The sequence below is a fragment of the Fringilla coelebs genome (assembly GCF_963513975.1).
Source record: "Fringilla coelebs genome assembly, chromosome: 1".
NCBI lineage: Eukaryota > Metazoa > Chordata > Aves > Passeriformes > Fringillidae > Fringilla > Fringilla coelebs.
The window spans coordinates 74898593-74921078 of NC_140028.1; the positions used below are offsets into that span (position 1 = coordinate 74898593).

General features: G+C 35.4%; 1 protein-coding gene across 1 annotated transcript in view; it reads right to left on the bottom strand.

Moving 5' to 3' along the window:
• The window catches only part of DNAH5 (dynein axonemal heavy chain 5), a gene marked incomplete at both ends in the record, with an annotated part of 116085 nt that overhangs the window by 40901 nt on the left and 52698 nt on the right, over nucleotides 1–22486 (bottom strand). Inside the window, 15 exons of the mRNA XM_084220613.1 lie at nucleotides 1327–1522; nucleotides 3899–4122; nucleotides 4749–4962; nucleotides 6003–6125; nucleotides 7646–7780; nucleotides 8485–8627; nucleotides 9112–9316; nucleotides 9727–9903; nucleotides 14608–14849; nucleotides 17197–17343; nucleotides 18955–19108; nucleotides 19780–19887; nucleotides 20610–20744; nucleotides 21410–21604; nucleotides 22139–22326. Coding sequence (XP_084076739.1) covers nucleotides 1327–1522; nucleotides 3899–4122; nucleotides 4749–4962; nucleotides 6003–6125; nucleotides 7646–7780; nucleotides 8485–8627; nucleotides 9112–9316; nucleotides 9727–9903; nucleotides 14608–14849; nucleotides 17197–17343; nucleotides 18955–19108; nucleotides 19780–19887; nucleotides 20610–20744; nucleotides 21410–21604; nucleotides 22139–22326 — 2586 coding nt within the window. The remainder of the gene's footprint in view (nucleotides 1–1326; nucleotides 1523–3898; nucleotides 4123–4748; nucleotides 4963–6002; nucleotides 6126–7645; nucleotides 7781–8484; nucleotides 8628–9111; nucleotides 9317–9726; nucleotides 9904–14607; nucleotides 14850–17196; nucleotides 17344–18954; nucleotides 19109–19779; nucleotides 19888–20609; nucleotides 20745–21409; nucleotides 21605–22138; nucleotides 22327–22486) is intronic.

Below are 22486 nucleotides of genomic sequence, written 5' to 3' on the forward strand. Positions count from 1 at the left end.
TAGAAATCAAGGTCCTGCTCTTCCTTCACTTCCACCATAATGGGAAATACTAAATGCCATTCTAGGGACAAATAAAACAAAATTTTGCTTGTTATTCTTTTCATTAAAGCCAAAACCAGAAAGGGGGTTCTCAAGGCTCAGGATTTAGGTTAGGTCCTGATATCTATGGAGGGCAAAATATAGCCTTTCTATATGAGTCTCCTGCTTTGCATTTAGATGAAATTCCATGCTAAAAGGCACACTGCAGGACAGGTACATTTAATCTGTCAACAAAAAGGCAAATAATTTTGAGAAATACATTTATCATTTTACATTTATTTTTCAGTTCAATATGATGATTTCTAGTGTGGACTTAAATTTTCGCATTAAAGATCACTCGTCATCCTCTCAGTATGCATTCTGACCTACATTTCAGTCCTCTCCACACTGATGAGATTTAACAAGTTATTTAAGGCCATAATTATTTCTTTTCTTACACCAGTTTACTTTTACTTCTATTTTATTCCTTCCAATGAAATATGTCCTATCCTTTATCATCCTTTTGTCACTGCCTTTGTCTACTTCAATTGTTCAAGGAAAGGTTCAAATAGCACTGGCCATTCATGCCAGTCTCTTATTGCTCCACTCTCCATCATTGCAATGATACCAACACAGATAACTGAATCATTAGATGATCTTCCCCTAAACACAAACAAATGTTTTCGGTTCTTTTGCAACAATTGATAAATATTCTAAGGTCATTTAGTGAGATCAGTGACACCATGTTTTTGTTTGAAAGACACAAAGGTATTGCTATAAGTCATATGGATTTTTAAAGAGGTTTAAATAGCATTCAGGAAAATTTGAATTAATAGTCATTTGTTACAAAAACATGTAACAGTTATTTCCTAGAGTATTGGATTAGCCCAAAGACAGTATTTTTTAAATCAGATTTCTAAGGCATGTTATCTACATTGCAGTCCTTTTTCTACTACTGCAACCCCACCATTTCAAGTCATTATTAACAAATTTCCTTCATCATTTTGGAATAAAAAAGACTTATGCTCACTATTTGGCAGGTCTCTCTTTCTGCCACACCAATGTAAATGAAAGCAAGGCTCTCCTATACAGACAACTGGATATCAATACAGACTTAGAAATCCCACTAAGATAAACATTTGCCACAGCTGGTAACATAGACTACCTTCAAAGCCACTGGACAAAACAGACACTTTTGATGCATGAACTTCTTATGAATTTTTACAACATATTTTTCTTAGTATCTATTATTATCATGTCCCCTTGCCTATTCTTGTCATTTCCTTGATTATTAAAGTAAATCTTTACCAGTTCTTGCAGGTGCATCCCTTAAGAAGTCAACAAAGAATGCATCTGTTTCACAATTCAGCAAAGTTTTTGGATCTTCAAATTCCTCCTCAATGAGTTTTGCCACAGCTGTGTGAAACCAATCAATATCTTCTGAGGTTGTGAAACGATCAGCAATAACACACTTGCATTCATGCTTCCAGAGTTTTATCAGCACCTACATACAAAAATAAAAAAAAATAAAATAAGAAAAGGGGCATTTCACAGAATCACAGAAGGAAAATGGGCCAGTTTGGAATGGACCACAGTGGGTCATCCTCCCTGCTCAAGCAGGGTCATCCTAGAGCACAGGGCACAGAATTGCACCCAGATGATTCCTGAATATCTCCAGTGAAGGAGACTCCACAACCTCTCTGGGCAACCTGTTCCAGAGCTTCATCACCCTCCCAGTAAAGTTATTTCTCTTATTCAGGAGGAAATACCTGTAAATCAGTTTCTACCTGTTGCCCCATTGCTTAGCACCACTGAGCAGAGCCTGGCTCCATTCTCCTGATGCTCTCCCTTCACATACTGGCAGACATTGATGAGGTCTTAGCAGATTAGCAAGGTGACCCCAACATCTGGGAAGAATGATGCATCTGACTCCATTGATTCAGAAGGCTAATTAATTACTTTATTTTACTATATTATTCTATACTATATTACACTGCATCTAAACTAAAACTGAACAAGAACTCAACAAAATCTCATTACTGTCTCCTGACCAATTGTGAGGACACAGCTTGCAGAGATTGGTCAAGAAACCAAAACACTCACACCAGCATCCAATTAGCAAATCCCTTCAGGTAAACAATCTTCCATAATGCGTTCCACTTACGCACAAAAACAGGAGCAGCAAATGAGATAAGAATTGTTTTGATCATTCTTTTCTCTGCTTCTCCAGGAAAAAACCTGAGGGAGAGAATTGGCTCTCTCTGTTCAGAGAGTGTGAATCCCACAAGATCTCCCCTCAGTCTTCTCATTTTGAGGCTGAACAGACCCAGCTCCCTTGTCTCTCCTCTTAAACAAGGTGCTCCAGTCCCTTAACTGCCTTGGTATCTCTCTGCCAGACACACTCCAGGAGCCCTATGTCTCTCTTGAACTGAGGAACTCATTTGACTTGCAAAAAACCATTACCAACTTTAAAGATTTGCCTTCATTTCTTAATTAAAAAAAATTAACATTAGAAAATAAATAGTATTTGGGATTTTTGCACAAGAGATACCTTGATCTTCTTATTCTGCCCAATAGCAATTTAAGATTATATTCAGTTAACAATGGAAGAAGCTTTAATCTAGTGCTCCAAAGTGAGGTGTATGAAGATTTTATTTTCTCAGCCCTAAAACCATATCCATACCAGTTAACATGTTAATGTATTGATAAACCACTTTTCTAACTGGTCTTTAAGTAGAAGATGGGTGAAAATATAAGCATCATGGCACAAATCATTTCATGCCAAACACAGATAGCAGTCCCAATGCTACAGCCGAAGTAGTTAGAGAATAACAGCAAAGAAAAGTGTTTAAGTGTTTATATTATCCCTTCTCCAAATTCAATATACCTTTAAAGTCCCTCCATTTTGTCACAGGATGAAAAATGAGAACCTGTCAGGCTGTTAATACTAGCAGCACTCACTTTAATCCTATGCTATTACCATACAGTAGCAGAAAAAAATCCAGGTACTCGTTGAAGACCTTTTGTCCAGCCTACAGAACTTTGTATAATTGACACATGCTATGTCCAGTCTCAGAACTAATATGTATATTTATACAATAGTATTTTGACCAATTGGTTTTTACACTTCAAAAGACATTAATTGTGTATCTACATATGTACATAATCTAAGTGCTCCATGATTTTGCTGCAGAAATTAAAATCCATTCTAAAGTTTAAATTTTAGATGCAGTAGAATTCAGGAGCTTATTCAACAGAGAGGCACATTGTACATGAAGCGATTATATAACCTAAATATTGAACAAATTTTCCATATTTACCATTGCTTTTCCAGCACTACATGTTTCACAGCTTAAAATTCTAAATGACTTTTCCCTAAAATAATTAGAAGTGAAATTATATTTTACTGGAAGAAAGATGGATTGTGGAAAAAAATATTACTAATACTTGTTACTACTTCCTCCTTTTAAACCATAAACCAGGAATGAATTGTTAGACAGAAATTCGGCAGTGACTGAAAGTGTCAAGTGCAAGTAATGGAGAGGAGGAACTGTTCAATTTTTTAATCAATAGTTGAGCATTTTCATTGGGTTAAAGCCTCTCACTTATTTTCTCACTTCTTTTAAATAAACTAGCATTTGTCAGTAATAAGAAAAGCAGATGGAAGCAAACTGTTGTGACAAAAGAAGCAGGTTTTGTCATCATTTTGAAACAAAGTTGACATTTCAGTTTATATACAATAAAAGCTGGACTAAAACACCTTTGCCTCAAAAAACCCACTAAGGTTGCATTTTTTTCAAAGCAAATTCAAATGCTGAGATAGACTCTCATCCCCTTTCCTACACTAATTATAACAAGGTCACTGATGTGCTGCACTTACCTGTGGTTCCTTGATCACTTCCGATGTAGTGTTCAGCATTCCTTGCCAAATCCTCGAGAGGTCTCGAAGATTGAAGACATAATGAAATTTGGCTGGCGTGGGCAACATCTTTAGCTTGGTAATCTGCCACAGCCTGCGTGTCAATGGAACCAATTTGGTTACCGTTTTCTTGACATCATCTGAAAATCCCCGCTCACTACAGTAGTGTCCTTCTCCAATTACACCTGTGGAAAGAAAAATTGCCAAATCAAAGACATGTTAGCGCAACACCAAGAGCAATGCTTATCTGAAGCTTCTGTTTCTTTTCTTTTTCCAATCCCAAAGACCTTTTCAAATTTGTTAAAATGGCTTTGCAGTGTATATTCAAATTTCGATTCAGCCATTCTTAATACTATTCTGCCACCAGCGCAACGTTCATTTAGCTTTTAATTAGCAACACATTAAAAATGTTCTTTTTCTCATAAAATAGTTTCCACTGGCCTTGAATAACTAATCTCCTGCTGAAATCAGTATGATCCCATTCTTTGTGAAATTCTAGTCTTTAGTCACTTATTCTTAGCAGCAGTGGCAACTGAGCAACTGTCCAGCACTGTCACTAAAACAATACCTTCATGTCATTCTTATTAAATCTGAGCATACCAATAGTTTCAGAGATGTGACTGGACCCAAAAAAATTACAGATTAATGACATTGCAGGTGGGAAATGATTACTGAAGAAAAATGTGCTTGTAAAGAAATCAGAGGAGAATTAAGCCTCAATTTTAACAATAATGTGTACAAAGAGAATGATAAGGAAAAATCAACTAATATTTTAAAAAACGAGATGGATACAAAGCTAATTTCCCTTTACCAAAAATTTTGTCAATGGAAGAATTGGAAGGCAGAGTACAGTTGAACACCGAAAATTGTCTCTTCAGCCTCTGTGGAATATCATTGCGACCTCCCCCAGGGTGGATCATGGCAGCCAAAAACTGAATGTCCACAATGTTGGTAAATTCACCGGGTTTTTCCAGGTTATACAGTCCTTTCTGTTCCATCAATTGCCTAACTATCTCATTAGTGACCTGTAAAGTAACCAGATTTTATATAAGACAATATTATAGATACAACTGAATGAAATACAGAACATACTTAAGTGTCTGAAATACCTAACTAAGAGTATAACACTATCTTGTCCCCTAACCCTCTGCTTATTTACTTCAGGATAAAACCGCACTGCAAGGAATAAGCACATTTGGTAAAATCTAAGGATAAAAATCATGAGAGCAGATGGCTACCCTCATTTAGAACTAATCATTCATATGACCATTTACTCTCACTTGAATGCTGCATGATTTCCATTGCTGTTGGAAATACTTCTGCCTTTTAAAAAAAAATTTCCAGTTTTTCTATCAAACTAACGCATCTTTGCATCTTTTTTCAATCAAGCCCAAACTAATGCATCATGTTGCAAATGATACAAAATATTTGTATTAAGTTTCATATGTAACAATCACAAGCATGGTTTTCAAGCAGAAATAAAAGAACTACTTCCATACAAAAACACTCAAGACCCTTTTCTTTAGCCATAAAGGGATAACTTACATTTCTGTTTGACAAGCTGAAAAAATTCTACAGAGAGTACATCCTATAGCTTTACTCCTATAGAAATTCTAACATTAATTTCCAAAGCAAGGTACTTCAGAAGAACTTTGTCAATATACATAAAGATTATTTCCATTTTGTCTGAAGCAGAGAAGATACTTCTTAGCTCTCAGGTTTCACACTATTTTAATTATTGCCCACAATGTCAGTTTGCTATCACAATTTGTGTACCAAAGACTTCTAATTTTTAATTATAAAATAAGTGTCATTAAAAAACATTATTAAAATTATACAGGCATGTTCTAAGGAACACTTAAACGGCTTCTTGCTGCCAACATATTTATTTTCAATTAATTCCTGACAAATTAATGTAGATGGGTTCTTTTAAAAGACTGTTTAAAATTAAAGTACTACACATCAATAACCCTATTCTGAATGACTGATAAGCCAATTTTACAGTGAAGCATAAAAACAAAAAAAAAAATTTTGTCTCTCCTTTTTTCTTCTTCCACAAACTGACCTGATCTCCCCATTCATTGATTATGGGCATGTTCACATCATCAATGAAGACAGTCATCTTTTTGCCTGCAGGTGGGCCATAAGTTGGGCCCATGCGTTTATCCACATAGCTTTCTATTGTACGCTGTTAAAAAGGCAATTAGGAGCACAGTCACAAAGAGCACTTCATTTCATACACGATTCAATCACTTAAACATGTTGATGTTCCTGTTACATAGAATTTTACTAAGTGAGGTTCAGACAAGGCATTTGCTGGAGGTAATTGCACTAATTCAACTAGAATGTCTGAAATCTTAAGGTATACAGCAGTAGGCTGGTGTCTACAGTAGAAAACCATGCCTAACGCTTTCATAAATCTGAATGGGTTTCCAACTTTTCTCTCATTTTATTAATTTATCAGCAAAATTGATGATTGCTTGCAAGAAAGATTAAATTGAAGATGTAATTCTAGAACACCTTTCCAGCAGGTATCAATGTACTTCATAAAAGCATACATCCATAATTAAATTAACATATATAAATACACTTGATTAGATAATTTTGCCTAATGGTGGACTTGCCTCTACTGTTCTTATCTTCCCATTTCTTTGTTCTTAAGTTCCAGTTTTTATTTACTCTATCCTAAGTGAAAGTTCACTTAACCATACATAATTATTCTTCAGTATAAACCTAAATATCTGCATTCTTACACTATGCCTAGGCTCCAATCTTGCACAAGTGGCATCAGATAGACCAAGATTATAAGAAGCTAGAGTAATTTTAAAGCACGGGTCATAACAAAATGTTTTGATCTAGATTGTTAACAGAGAATTGACCTAGTCTTGCACATCTATTTCTGATGTCTTGATGATCAGAATCTCACCTATCACCAATTAAATGTACATTTATTTTATAAAAGTATGTTACCTTTTATTTATAGCCCAATAGATAGAAAAAAAATCCTAAGGAAATTAAGACCAAAATTACATATTTGTATATTATATAAAATGTCAGTAGTTTCTACTATGCTGTACAGGCAGATGATAGGTGATTCACTAAGCTTATAGAAAGCACTTGCAGTCCAGAAAGTGCTTTGGCCTGGCATACCAAACTGCATTAAAAATAGTCCCCAAATATATTGCCAGGAGATTAAAGACACTTGAAATAATTCAAATTAGATTGGTAAAAATTTGGACAGGCAGTACAGTTCAGGATTTAAGTATTCTAATTGTATGTAGAGCAGCTGCACTGCATGTGTTACTTTTTTAATGAGTAATTGTAATGACTGAAATTTAAATTGCAGACAACACACTTTTAATGACAGATTGTTGTGGGTAGCACTTATTTTACCCATAGTGTTTAGCAAAATCTAACAGCTCTTCCCAGTTAGTGAGAACGGATATATTTGACACAAAAACATAATAACATGAAGACAATAATAGGCATGTTATTGTAGAAGTCCAAGAACAGCTCAATAGCTACTGAAAAAGTTGAAAGGAATGATTTTTTTACAGAAGTCTTAAATCATGTGTTAGAACACTTGGACTATTTGAACAGGTGCCTTTTTATTGTTCAGAATCACTTTCAGAAGCATCCTCCTGGCAAATTATCAGAATATTCTGTGAATCCAACTATCTTGTATGAGAAGATTAATCACTACAATACCTGAAAAATTAATGGGGTTGTTGCAGATGAAAAATTCAAGCTCTTAGTTATGTGCCTTTCAGGGTTATATTTTGACATAAAACCTTTGATTATAACAGTCTTTGCAGTTCCTTGCTCACCAATTAGCAGGACAGCCTAGACAAAGACAATATCGAAATAAGATGAAACACAGGACCTGGGAGTCTTGGCAAAGGCTCAACAGTCCCATTTAGCTTTTTAACAGAAAAGAAACTAGAAAAGTTATGTAAAGTGAACTTTTCACAGGAGACATGTAGAAGTAAAATAGTTAACGTCTCATAGATTTTTGCAGGCCTGACAAGTTAAAAATATTTGCAGTTAATGGTCATGTCATCCAGCACAATCACACTAACAAGGAAAGGAGTCAATTATTTGAAAAAGGGCTTAATCATCTAGAGACTCAGTATCTGTAGAATTTCAATTGCTTATGTGACACAGTTTTGGCGAAGAATAGCCTAAAGCTACATAAATTCTGCAACTGCCCCATGCTAGCAGAGTTCAATCAGCAGTCAGAAATGAGCCTCCTGACCTATGTGCTTCTCCGTCTCCGATCAGCACATGAAAATATTGGTTCCATTCTGATCTCAGCTGTAATTACAGTTATTTCCACTACAGAACGAAGGGGTGAAGAGAAGACAAAGTCTGTAAACAGTGACTATTCAAGAGTTCAAGCATATTTGCATGAAAGTAGTTTCTGGAAACACCATCTTATATCTAAAAAAAAAACCCCTAAGTTCTTCCTTTTAAATAATGTAACTTATCCAAAACTTTTGTCATGTGTTCTGTTGGCAGTGCTTTGATATGAACTATAGAAAAAGTACCTTGCCCTGTTTTGCTATGGTTTCAATAAGGAAATCCATTCTCACGTTGTCAACATTAGGCACAAGAATTGAGTCATACTCTGGGGTACCAAAACTGGGATATACATAATGTTCAATGTGTGTATCCCAGTGCATCCAAGTACCTAATAAGAAAGAAATTAAGTTAATGTTTTAGAAATGCTAGGTGCCATCACTTCCTTAATTTTCCATTCAGTTCACTGATCTGTCTATGCTTCTGTCTCACATACACAGCAATCCCACTCTGTGTATTCAGACTAAAATTTATAGAATCATTTAATCACAGAATCCCTCAAGTTGTATCTAAGAGGCTTACTCCTCTTTCCTACATAAATTTTGACAACGACAAGGATTATGTTCACCTTACATTTCATCACCACAAAGTCCATGCAGCTTTTGTGTCAATATATCCACATTCTGACTTTTCACTGGAAACATGGAAAAAGCTAAACACAACACCACCAGGAAAGTACAGCCATAAAACAAAACTTTCTAAGGGACACAAAAGAAGGTAAGCTATAAAAGACTTCTGAATTAATTCTCCAAAAAAGGCACAATTATAAAAGAACTTTTAAATTTTACCCCACATCACCCTGCTGAGTTACTAACCATCAGATGCCACAAAATAATCAAACATTGTATCTTCACTGCCTTCTGGGATGCAGGGAAGATCAAGCTTTACTGTTGCATGTTTTCGAAGCCAGTATTCCATTTTGCATCTGTCCTCCAGCTCTAGCAATGCTCCTACACTCCACATGAGAGAGAAGATGTACAGCCTTTCCAAGTATTTTGGAGTCAGTTCCCCACCTTGCTCCTGAAGGATTGAGTTAAGTTTTAATTTTCAACAGCCTGAAAACTCTACTTGATAATCATTAGTAACATGAGGTTAGAAATCTTTAGCCATACATAAATTTAGAGATGTCTTCAACAATCAGACAGAATCAATATAAACTGATAACGAATCACCCAAAAACAAAAAAAGGAAAACTGACAATGCATGCTCCATGTGCTTAACATAAACCAGTGCTTAACATCAAATCCAAATGTGAGATTGTGAAAGAGGTCACATCACAGCTATTACTTTCTAAAGAAATAGAAGGCATTCTTACTAACCTGCATCTCCTTTGACATTCCAGGTCATTGAAGAATCCCTCTCCACAAAACTCTGTTACTTAAAATCATCTACAACATGTTAATTATATGTAAAACATGAACACTACGTACCTTAGGTGGGATAAGGCCCTGCAGCATATTAATGCTCTGCATAATGACAAAGGCTTCCAGCATCTCAGTCTTGCAATGCAGAGACTGAATGCTGAAGCGGTACAAGTCTGGGAACGATGAAGAATACAGCTGACGTAGAATTTCCGCCTCTTGGAAGGAACATTTTTTCAAAAATCCCTGTTGCAAAGTACAAATTTAGTTCCTAATGCAAGTCTCAGTGAATTCAAGTACAGTAATTCAAAAGGTTCAGGAAGCATGGAATGTTGATTTCTTGGGGGCAGAATGGGAGAAGGAAGGGGAGGGAGGGGGTGAGAGTTAAGTTTCCCTGCCCATTGGGAAGAGTTTGATTAACAAAAGGTCAAATTTTACCCAAGTGTGCATAATTCCTACAGGATGGTAAAGATGAAGAGAAATGAAAAGTAAAAACTGAGTTCAACAACACAAAAATCATTATTTTCAAATATATTTTAATCACAACAGCTGTGAAAGGTATCCAAAAACTCTAAAAAGAAACCAAACAATATGTACTGAACACAAATTTTATTTATTCTACACGTTATTTCTAATGGGGATAGAGGACAACCTGAAAGATCTGGCAGGTGTACCAAAAAAATGAGGCTATCAGAGGGGAGGTGTGCTGGTGTGCGTAGTGTTCTTATTGTGTATCTCAGTATCTGTAATGATGGATAAACAAAACCTAAGTAAACTACCCATTTCTTAAGATTGTAGAATAGGATTTGTTCTTTGATGCCTTTAATTCAAAGTATTAACATGATTCTTGGAGTTACCTTGAAGTTTTCTCTCATCTGCAGAGTAGAATACTTCTCACTTAGATCCCATAAATTTATTTCCTACATAAAACACAATCACCAGCAAAAGCACTTGCAGATTTTTCCCCAAAACTCAAAACAAAATTTGGAACAAATTGAAATCAAATGAATTTGCTTTAAACATAGGATGCTTTTCTCTTGTGGGAGTAGCTAAAGCTGGAATAGGCTTCTCAGTGAGCTCCCAGGCTCTCCATCTCAGTACTCAACAGGATAATGACTTCACCAACTTCCTCTAGGCTGACTTGACTAATGTATTCATTATTATCTCTAGAAGTTCTTTCCAAACTCAACTATATTGTGCTTCCATTATTCTTTCTACTACCTTCATAACATAATGAAATTCTACTTTTACTTCCCAAAGTAAATAAACTTTGAGACTGATTACAAATAAGGACATATATGAAAAACCTTTCTAGAAATGGGTAGGTGGAAAACAAAGTGATAAAAATTTAAAGGCAGAAGGACTTAAAATAGATATCCAAAATTCACTGATTGCTTCAAAAATATTAGGGGTTAGTTGAAAATCTGATAAGACACTTTTGCTTTGGAGAAGGTTGATGAGTCATGGATCATACCTCTGATCTCTTTGCAAAAACTGCTTAAGAAGCACATTACATGAGATTAGCAACATGAACAGCACATGAGAACAGCAACATGAACTTGAGAACTATTTCACTAAACTTGGAAGTTGCATATGTCATAACAATGCATCCAAGTAGGCAGCTATATTTATTTGTTTGCAAATGGTAAGGATTGAAAATAAAAACATATACAACTTCCTGAATTACCCATATTTGTCTTTGATCATGTTTTAAAGTTCTTCTGAAATATCAATACTACATATCATTCAGCATCTGAGAATTAGCAAGGTTAACACCTACCCTGACCTGTTGGAATATGAAGTGTATTGCATTACAAAATAGATTTAAAGGGAGGTATACTAAAAAAGCCATCAAGATATTTTATTTATGATGTAAGACCAAACCAAAAAAACAAAGTAATGCTATTGGATCAAATTGTAAATAACAATAGGCTGCAATTTTATAACAAATTTTATAATGGGGAAAGAAAGGGAAGTTGGAAAGGTTACTCTACAGTGAAATGAACATAATTTTGTTTATGTAATCCAATTTTTTTTTAAAAGTTTATTTTCTTTAGTCTGTTTCTATTGCTGAAGTATAATAAAACCATATGGTTATGGATTAAGGAAAAGTAGTTTCATACAACTCTTTAACTCAGCTAAATTTAGCCTGCATCTCACTCATAAGGTAAATAATGAGTGACAATGCAAAATAAAATTCTTTTCTCTGCAGCTGAATCTTTAGCACAATTTTAACATCCAAGAAGTGGTTGCCTGCAAACTAAGCAACACAAGGAGGCAGAGCTGTGAGAACCTAACATCAGTAGGCCCTATGTAGTGTTGTAAGCACAGAAAGGAACAAGTGGAATCTCAGGGGAGCCACTGCCCTAGATGCATAATTTACAGTTACACTTTCCTGAGTAACCATATTAGTTTAAAAAATAAAAAAATTAGTAAAACTTGGCAGTAACATACACAAGGCACTTGTGTTGACTGCATTTATTTGCATTAGTAAAACTGCTTTTACCAGCCAATTTTTCAGGAAACTTTTTAAACACTTTTTTCATAACAAGACTAAAACTATTTTAGACTTGGCAAAGGAACTCAAACAAATCAGTGACAATTCTCAAGTGTGGCAGAGACCTGTGACCAAACAGAAAATTCTATGTGATTTAATATCATTCTAGATGGAAAGAAATTCAGACACTACTAGAAAAATACAGTCTCAGCCCTCTGCAGCAACCCTTAGTTCTTCACAAGCACCAAACCTCCAAGTTTGCAACAAGTCAAAGGACATGAGTGTTTCCAAGACAGGAAGGAATATCTGACGACAACCCCGGTCCTTTTCCTCCTAATGGGTTAAGGCCAAACAGGATTCTGGTGCCTTCCCTAGAGGGTCTCACTGCTCCTCACCTAATTTCAGGGCATTACACCTGACCTGCCATTTCAGATCTCCAGGTGGAAAAGAAACTTGTGTCTGTTCCCAGAATTTACAAGTTTACAGCCTTCATCACCTTGGTAATTTCTGCTCACCAAAACACCTCCCCTGGCTTCACTTTTCCCACTGCCTCCAGTCCCAAAGAGAGGCAGCAGGCACTGCCTGGCACTCAGGGCTTGGACTACAGCATACTGTCTCTTTTGAGTTCTGCGTGGGCTGAAACCTCTAATTTGCTAAGGACACTGGTTCTAGGCAGCGCCACAAGCCAATTTTCCTCTGTTGCCAGACAAATCAGGGATTTAGGGACAAGGAATCTGGTTATAAACAGCAAGCTATATAAAACTTACAAGCTGTATAAAACTTTACAGGTTAAAGAAATAAGAAATCTGAGAATAACACAATCATTACAAAAGGCTGACATCTGAAAGTTAATGTGAGGCTAGCTGTATTTTCATAGGACTAGTTAAGCAACACTAACTAGGTGACAATTAGTTGCATTTTCTGATGGTATCCTACTTGATTTGGAGAATGAAATTACTGAATGAGACTGTGAGACATTAATTTTAAGGAATATTTTAAAAAACTTGTTCATGTGGTACATACTAGAAAAGAAGACAGTAAAATTTAGTCTGTTAGCTCATAGTAACCTATAAATTTTTGTCTTTTCAAGTATGAAAACCAGGGAAACAAATACACAACAAACTCCTGGATGGTGATCCAATTTCACAAACAGGAAATTATTCCTATCTTAAAATTAAAGTTTAAAGCCCATATAAAGTAATTTAATTTGGAATTATAGTGAAGTATACCAGATATCACTTGGGTTTCAGCGGAAAGTAATTAGGTAATTATCTGTATGATCACAGCAATCAGTATCTTAGCCATGCAGGAGAAAATTTTTCATTTTTGATATTAAGGAGACCGATCACGTTTATCAAAGCAAAATAATGTTAACCAAGCATTCTCAACAAGATGGCCTAGACAAGAAAAAATGCAGAGAAAAAAAATATTTATTTTAATTTTTTTTTTTTAAGTGGTAATCCTGAGTACTGTACTTCACTGATAAATTTTTTAAGGCAATATAGGGCTTAAGGGAAGAAAATTAGAAGCCAACTTTTTAAACGGCTATTGTCTCTATTGTTTTCTTAACAGAAAAGAAAACTGGAATAAAATACTGAAAGCTTTGTTTAATATATATTACTATGGAACATTAGGTAGATTCTTGGGAACTCTCATGTTTCATCTTTACCAAGATTTTTGCTACATGAAAAAAAAGTAGTACGCTCAAGTCTCAGAATTTGTCATTCACTATATTGTTACAAGCATTCTGTCAAGATTAGGATTCATGTTTACTGGGTTTTGGAAGACGAAAGATGACATATAAAAGAAAAAAAAAAGACTTTCAATATGCTATATGCTGGGTTTTGACTCCAAAACACACCAGAAACATGTTCTGCTTTCCTGAATTATTCATTCCATGCCAGGGAGACAGTTACTGGTTCTTCAGATATTTTGCTTATGTTAACAGACAACCAAGTAACAACATCAATTTGAAAATTACATGTTTTGATGCTGCATTGACTTTATTTCTGGTTCCAAATCTCAAATGCAATAAATTTTAAGAAATCTCAAGAGAATTTCTATTTTCTTGAGGATTTCAAGTTCCCTGAATCAACTTCACTCTTTTCTCCTCCTTAGTCTGAAGCTGTACTATTGGCTACCAGGTAGTTAGTGTTTTAAAAACTGAGTTGTCCTTCAATTGTATAAAATACTTCTAATTACAAATTTGTTCCAAAGTAAAATTGCCGTATTCTTAAAAGTGTAATATGTTAACTATGTTCCTTTAAAAAATTATTCATTCTTGTACAAACTACCAGAAACATTGCTATTTTAAGTACTGACCTAGAAGTTTATACAGTGGAAAAGGGATTTAGCAAAAGGCTCAAAAATAGGTCCTGCAGTAATAAGAGTGAAGTGTTGAAGAAGTACCCAGTAAAAATTTCAATGCATATACAGACACTTAGCTGTTCTACCTCAAGGATAGGACTCCAGGTGAGAACTGATGAGCTCATGAACACCATGCCATTTCTCGAAACTGTTGCTGGAGAAGCGTTATCAATATTATGAGGCTCAAAGACTATTTTGCAATTTGGCGCCATAGGTATCCGATCACCGTTTGCTAGTGTTAGAGTTCTGTTGTCATCCAGGACAGAATTAAGGTTCTCAATCCAAATAGCATCAACTGGACCATCAAGAACTATCCAGATGTGGTCACCTATAATGCAACATAATAGACAAAAAGACCTATGGATGAAGTGCTAGTTTCTTTCAAGGACCAGTTTCTTATTTCTGCAAACAAATTTTTAACTAATTCTGAATTCATGCACACAGCTACAATCTCAGCTTTTTAATACAATTACCATTTCCATCACTCAGTTTCAGTTGTATACTTCATTTTTTCACCTATTCATAATAATTATGCATTCTTCAGTATATAAAGTGACATCAGCATAAGTCACCAGTTTTTAATACTCTGAAAATCTTTTATGGATCTAGTCTTCAAGACAGTAATAAATTAGGTTTATTTCAAGTTACATGAAACAAAGAAGATAACGACTACAGATATATTTAAACACCATTCATTTGTTTTCAATGAGTCTTATAAATGTAGAGAAATTAAATGAAAGGAAGACTTGAAAAAATCACTTTTTCAAGTATCATGCACAGTATCATAAGTAAAAGAGGTCCATTGGGGGAAGATTCTTGTCATTTGTTCTGTTCCTAAACTTGGTCCAGCTTCCTTTTAAGTTTTTACGTTGCTTTCCATTTTCTAACAGAAAGGTACTTTAAAGCCTGCTTCTGTTTCCTAGGAGGGTCTGGGTCTGTTTTCCTTGGCTCACTTGGGTATAGAGCAACAGATCCTGGCTGGAAAGTGATCCCACCTTGGCTCCTGGCCGCCCACCCCTTAGGGAGCAGACAGCCCCAGCATGCATTGTTGGACAGCTCTTTAGCCAAAGATGATCCTTCTGCCTCCAGAGTCAGTGTTTATTACGAAGGCCTAGGTGGCTTGGAGCTTTGCTAGCATTGAACCAAGGAGATATGAAATAGATGATAAACTTTTTATATGAGGGTTTTTATAGCTACAGTTCAGGCATCTCAAGCATGAGATGGTCTTGAATCTGACTCATAAAGAGATATTAAAGAACTCTTACAGAGTAAATCTGAGGAAGTCATATGAGTGTGCTAATATATATTTCATCTTGAAGGAAAAGATGAAAAAATCTATAGTTAATGCCATGTTACATTCTCAAGGGTGTTACATTTCTAGATTTGAAACAAGCCTACCAAAATTAAATTGAAAAGTATTTTCTATTTTAAAAGTATCTGTATTTCTGAAGACTAAGAATTTTTATATTAAATAGTGCAACAAGTGGGAGGATTTTCTTTCATTTTTTGTTCTAAGGCATAATGATAAGATGACATACTAATTTTCAGACAAAAACAAAAGGAAGCTACAATCTAGCATCAAACTCTCAAGGGCACTAATTTAATGAAAATAACAGTCTAAGAATATATGTCAGCATAATTTTTGGCAGAAATTGGCTGCCTAAATAGAATTATCTAGTGCCATTTGAGATGGACTAGGATATGTGAAGGGCTAGTTGTTATGACACAACTGGTTCCTTTTAATATGGCAGATAGAGAACAGGTAGAAATCCTAACAGCATCAAAATTTTTATAGGACTGGGGCAACTGACTTTTACCTTCCACTTTCCTTCCATCTGAGGGCCTAATATACAAAAGAAAGAATTCAGTAAATGCAGTGAAGTAGTATTTGTTACACTACACTGTTTGAACAAAATGCATTTAGAATAGAGACTGTAAAAGGGACAGAAGTTCTTCCAGCAATTTTCCAATGTTTCCACATAAAAAACCAAAAAAAATCTGTTACTCTGCTTAATAAAGTTTTCCTGAAGCTTTTTCTTTTCTGACATTTTTTCTTCTTTTATTTTGAATGGAAGCTTTTTTCATTATAATTGTATTAGGTCTGGCTGAGCTGGAGTTCCCTTCCCCATAGCAGCCCTAAGCAGTGCTGTGCTCTGCATTGGTGGCTGGAAAGGTGTTGATAACACACCAGTGTTTTGGGCACTGCTGAGCAGCACTGGCACAGCATCAGCTCTGTCTCTAAATATTCCCCACATCAAGGGGATGGGTGTGAGCAAGATCCTGGGAGGGGATGCAACCAGGTCAACTGACCCAAAATATCCAAAGGGATATTCCATGTCATATGACATCTGCTCAGATATAAAAGCTAAGGAAAGGAGGAGGGTGAGGCTTCTACTGTTTATAATATTTGCTTTCTGGAGCAACCTCTATGTGTGCTGAAGCCCTGCTACTGGGAAGTGGCTGAACATTGCTTGCTGATGCAAAATAGAGAACAAACCTTTTTTTCTCTTGGCTTGTGCTTATGCAGATTTTTGCTTTTACTTCAGTAAGCTGCCTTATCTCAACCTATGAGTTGTTTTCCATTTATTTTCTCTCCCTTATCCAGTTGGGCAAAGGAGTTGTAGTGCAACTTGGTGGGCACCTGGAGTTCAGACAAGGTCAACCCACCACAATACCTTTCTTTGCTCTTAAAGTTTTTCTCCAGAGGGCTGAAAATATTCCATCTGTCCAATCATTTGTTGCCACATCAAGGCGTCCAAACATTTGTGGAGCAGTTATAGCTTTAGGATTCATTCTCATTTCACGATGAGGCTGTCCACAATCTATGAAGGCAGACCACCAGTGAGTTTTTACATTTCTTATCAGCAGTAAGAGAGCTTTGACAAACGCAAACTCATTACACCCAAATATATGCTTTAATATGCATTCATGATTATAAGAACATGGGGATTCACTTGAAAAATTTCTCTTGCTATACAAAATTATTTAATTGGAGACATCAAAAAAAGTAAAACAAAGTTCTTAAACTTTTGAATATTCAGTTCACATTTCATAACTTCATTGGGAACAGAAAAGCAGCAAGATGAAATTTATTCAATGTTTCATTTAATATTTTGAAGGCTTATCAAACAATAGAGCTTTAAAACACTGGTTTGGATGCACATTTTTAAAACCCAATGAATAAATACCAGACAGATGATTGATTATTTTTCCCTTCTGTACTTGCCTACATCTTAGAACAGGTAAAATATACAACAATGGCATATTCTTGTGAATTCTCTTAGACAAATTCTAACTAGCCATACCATAAGCATGTAATCTTTATTTTTTATCTCGTTAGCAACAGCTTAAAAACTACAATGGTGGACATCTTTAAAAAACCCAATATTAAAATGTAAACAGGAGCCAGGAGTAAGATGCTGAAAGAAAGAGCTGAAAAAATTACTTATTTTAAAATAACTTCATTATAATCAGATTTCACTAATATGTACAATAGAAGCCTGACAGTTTAGTTTAACATTTCATGAGGTTGTGTGAGAGGATCAGCTTTGAAAAAAGTAGTGAGGTAACTTTATCTTGGTAGTAGTTCATATCTCAGCGCAAGAAAAAAAGATAAAAAAACTGTGCAATGCAACTTTGCTCTTTATGCTTTTTTTTTCCTAAATGGAAGAGTCATTTCCACTGCAATGTAGAGCTTAGAGTGTTTCTTAAGCACAGCACATTACTGCATGCATGAGACTTGCTGAACTATTTTTTGCAGAAATTACTCACTTCTGGAAAATCATATAAGCAACTTGTGAATTGGGGTAACACATGCTTACCTCAAAAAAGATGTTTTTCTCCCCAAGCTATGACCTTTTATTTTAATAAGATCAAGCCGACATTCTCCAACTAATATTTTTGTTTAGAAATACAGACGACAAAAAAAAAAAAACCACACACAGTCTTCAAGCCTCCAGGCAGGATACAAAATTAACACCCTTGAAGACTTTTTCACTGCCTAAACCAGGAATTTACGGTTATAAAACCAGTTATTTTACATTGCAAAGACCCTGTCTTATGCATTGTGTTCAAAAAGACAAATACTTCTGATCAGAAAAAGGTTCCAGCATTACCTCAGCAAAACCTAGGAGATGACTTAATCACTTTTATGAGCTGCCTGCCTAGACTGTATTTCTCTTTCTTAATCTATCTAGAATAAGAACTTCTGATAAAAGTATGATAATATGGACAAAAGGACATGAAGCATATGGTTTTGAATGTCAGATATTTTTAAGCTACTAGAATAATTAATATCTCAACATAAAAACTTATTCTTACAGTAGTATATTCGCACAGTGAAGCAATTGAGGCTTTCTGAGAAGAAACAATGGGGCTTAAAATTTACAGTGTAACAGTTCAGTAACAGTTTACAATATAAGTACTAACATTACCTGTCATTGCTTTCATTAAGGTGTGGATGCAGGTAGTTTTTCCTGCACCACTAGGTCCTAGGGTCATCAATCCATGCCTTACTCTCTGGGTTTCAAAAAGCTGTATAACTTTCAGTTTCCAAGGAGGATGACAAACAAGACCAGATTCTTCCACCTAAGAGACAGTGACAGAAAACCAAATTACTATTACTTTAGAGCACAAAATATATTTTGATGCCTTTAGATATAGATAGATAGATAGATAGATAGATCATCAACAGATTACTATACTCTTTGTAAAGGCTTTGTCTATATTTAAAAAAATGTGTTGGAACAAGGAGATATATTTGGTATTCAAATACGTATTCAGAAAAATAAGGTAAACCAGGCTTTGTGTACATTATAATCTATCTATTTGATATACCTATAATATATCTATACATTATATTCTTAAGTTGGCCCTGGCCTACTGAAGTATTACAAACACCTAATGGGAAATTAAATAAAAGAGATGTAATTTTAAGTAAATCTTTTCTCAAATTAATATTCTAATTATCAAGACTTTAGATAAATAATAAATCCTGGGTCACATAAGGCAAGCTCATATACATGGATTTTTCAAATTCGACCCCAGTAACCATGACTCAAGAAAACCACAGGATGCTATAATCCCAATTCAGTGACCTGAAGAACAAACTTAATAATACTGTGTCACTGGTAAAAATGTATGGAAAACTTTATGGAAAATATAATATTGCCAGCTGGATAGACTCCACAAGAAGAATTTTCCTAGATGTCACTTCATGACAATTATACCAGAGCATCACAAATCATGAGAAACAACACCTGTTTGTCAATGGCAGCTTCAAGCTCAGGATAGCCTGCTTTATCAAGCTGGATATCTGGAAACAAATCTTCAATTAAACTCAGAAATAAGGGTTCATCTTCATCAATCTAGTGAAAATCAGGGAAAACAAAAACCCACACCAATTAAAACCAGTTCTATTTATTTTATCGACTTTAGAAAGAACAATCCCTAAGTCCTGAAGACCTAAAGAAATGCTTGAGAACCTAAGAAACCGTCTATATAATCCTCTAGGTGCTAAACATTAGAAGGACACAGCAGAAAGAGATCATGTGATGCCTCTATTTGTCAAAATGAATCACTAACATGCAGACTGAATTTCTTATTGTAGATTTTAGCAATAACATTTAGAAAATTGTTTATTTTATTTGGTGAAAAAAAAAAGATTATGTATCACAGAAACAGAAGAGGGTTGCTAGGTGTATAGGCAGGTGAAATGGTACTCATTACAATGAATAACAGATTCTTTCAAAAGAGTGATGAAATTCTTAAGCACAAAGTTACTGAAGAAGTTACTGCATAGACATCTACTTTGCTAGTTACTTTTAACAGTAACAAGGAAAATATCTGAAAGAATTCTGAACAATTCAAGGTTAAACTCAGGTACAAAGCCAAGCAACAGAAAGCTCACTCCCTACTCAGTCCCACACAAAGTACTACAAGAAATTTATCTCCCTCCCAGCTAAAATGTTCCACTCAGAGAATGAAACATTTCCAAGCTAGCTTCAGTGTAAAGGTCACACACAATCTTCTAGACATCACGTAGCTCCAAAGTGCAGTTTAAATTATTTATCAGGTCCTCATAACCTACCAGTTTAGACAGGTTCATATCTCTCAGAACACGCATGACGATGGTAGATTCAGTATCTTTGGGATTTGCTCTTTTTGCTGCTCCCAGCGTACGCAGCACTGACAATATATTCCGCAAGCCAAAATCATAATGCACCTAGAAGATATGTGAAAGTTGGGAAGATTTTCCCCAAGTTAATAGGGATGAAATAGTTCTTATTTACTATTTAAGACATGGATGAATATGTAGGAGAAGTGGTACATGTGTTTCAAATACCTCCAAACACCCATCAACTATTCTTTTTCTATATGACTATGAGAAAATTCACTTTCCAAATCTGCTACCATCTATTAAAATCTAAGATCTAAGAAAAAAAACATTTATTCATAAGTCATTGAATCAAGACAGGGTTCCCAAGGACTATTGAGAAATACTTTATCAGTATTATTTTGAATTCTCTGTGGCATTTGGAAACAGAGAAATATATGTAAAGCACAGGCAGCACAAACCGAATGCCTCTCAACTCACCCTGTAAGTTTAACAAAGGTTACAATAAAGCCTTTATTTGTCTCAACCATCACCATTCACTAAAGCTAAATCTTAATTATAAGCACTGCTCTGCATGAAAGCCCCATCCTTGCACCAACAACCTGCAGCAGGAGTTAATCCAGGATAGCAGAGGGCTGCATTACTGAACTGCAAGTGTCTCTTCGCTTATTTCGTGAGCATGAACCTTTCCTTATTCTTCACGCAAATATTTTGTGACTTCACAGATAGTTTTTCCCTAAAATAATCAGGTTGCATGATATTAATATAATCACCTGCTTTGACAGCTGCTCTTCACACAGCTTGTACAGTGTAAAGAATTTCCTTGCCAACACAACATTATCAATGAAACCACAACTAGCCAATTTAACACGAATTATGATCTGACGATCAGGAACCATCATAGCTACTGAACGGAAATTGATCTTCAAGTTTTCAGGAAGTTCTTGCCGTCCAGCATATCCTGGATTCTGGAGAGGAAAAACAGGTGTTGAAGTTGAGTGTACCTTGCCTAAACAGAGGAACCAGCAAAGGAATATGCCATCTTGGTAGGTAAAAATAATTCATTGGCTTTAAGTCACTTGTCAGAATTAATTGTCATGCAGACTTACCACCATATCTCTACAGAATGTTCCACCTAAGCATTTCAAATCTGAGTTTGTCTAATAGGTCCTATTTTTCCTGGCTACTCCTACCTATATCTCTATAGCAATTTTTCTGTAATTGTAGCAAAAAGCATACTTTCAGAGCCAGAATTTGGCACATAGAAGCAATCTGAAATTGAGATAACTTGTATTTATGGTGCTGCCTGCATTGTTAGTTGCATGTGCTTGATGCTATTGAAACAAGACCCTGTAAACTGTGTTTGCAGCAATGCTCAATGTTCTCAAACTGTCAGTGAGTTAGTTCTAAGAACTGAATGACATAAGAGTTAGCAAGTACCAAGTTAGACTTGATTATTGTACAATCATCACTGGTATATTAGAAACTTAGGAAATACTTACCATAGTAAGAAAGATGCCAAATTCTGGGTTCATTTCTACATTGTCTCCATCAGTAAAAACAAACCTTTTTTTACGTTTCTTCTTACATGTCAACACAATTGCTATTTGCTGTGCAGCTACAGATAGCACTGGTAAATCAATACGATTGAATTCGTCAAAGCAACCCCAGGAGCCAGACTGAGCCAGACCTTCAAAGAGAAAAGCAACTAAGCATATAACCATTATGTTTCTAAACCTTTTTTGGTGCAATTCATAAGCCAAAAATTATGTTAATCTATCTCGGGGCGGTGGGGAATGTGTTTATTTTTGAGGGGTGGGAAAGGAAGAAAGAGAAGAATTTTAATTCCT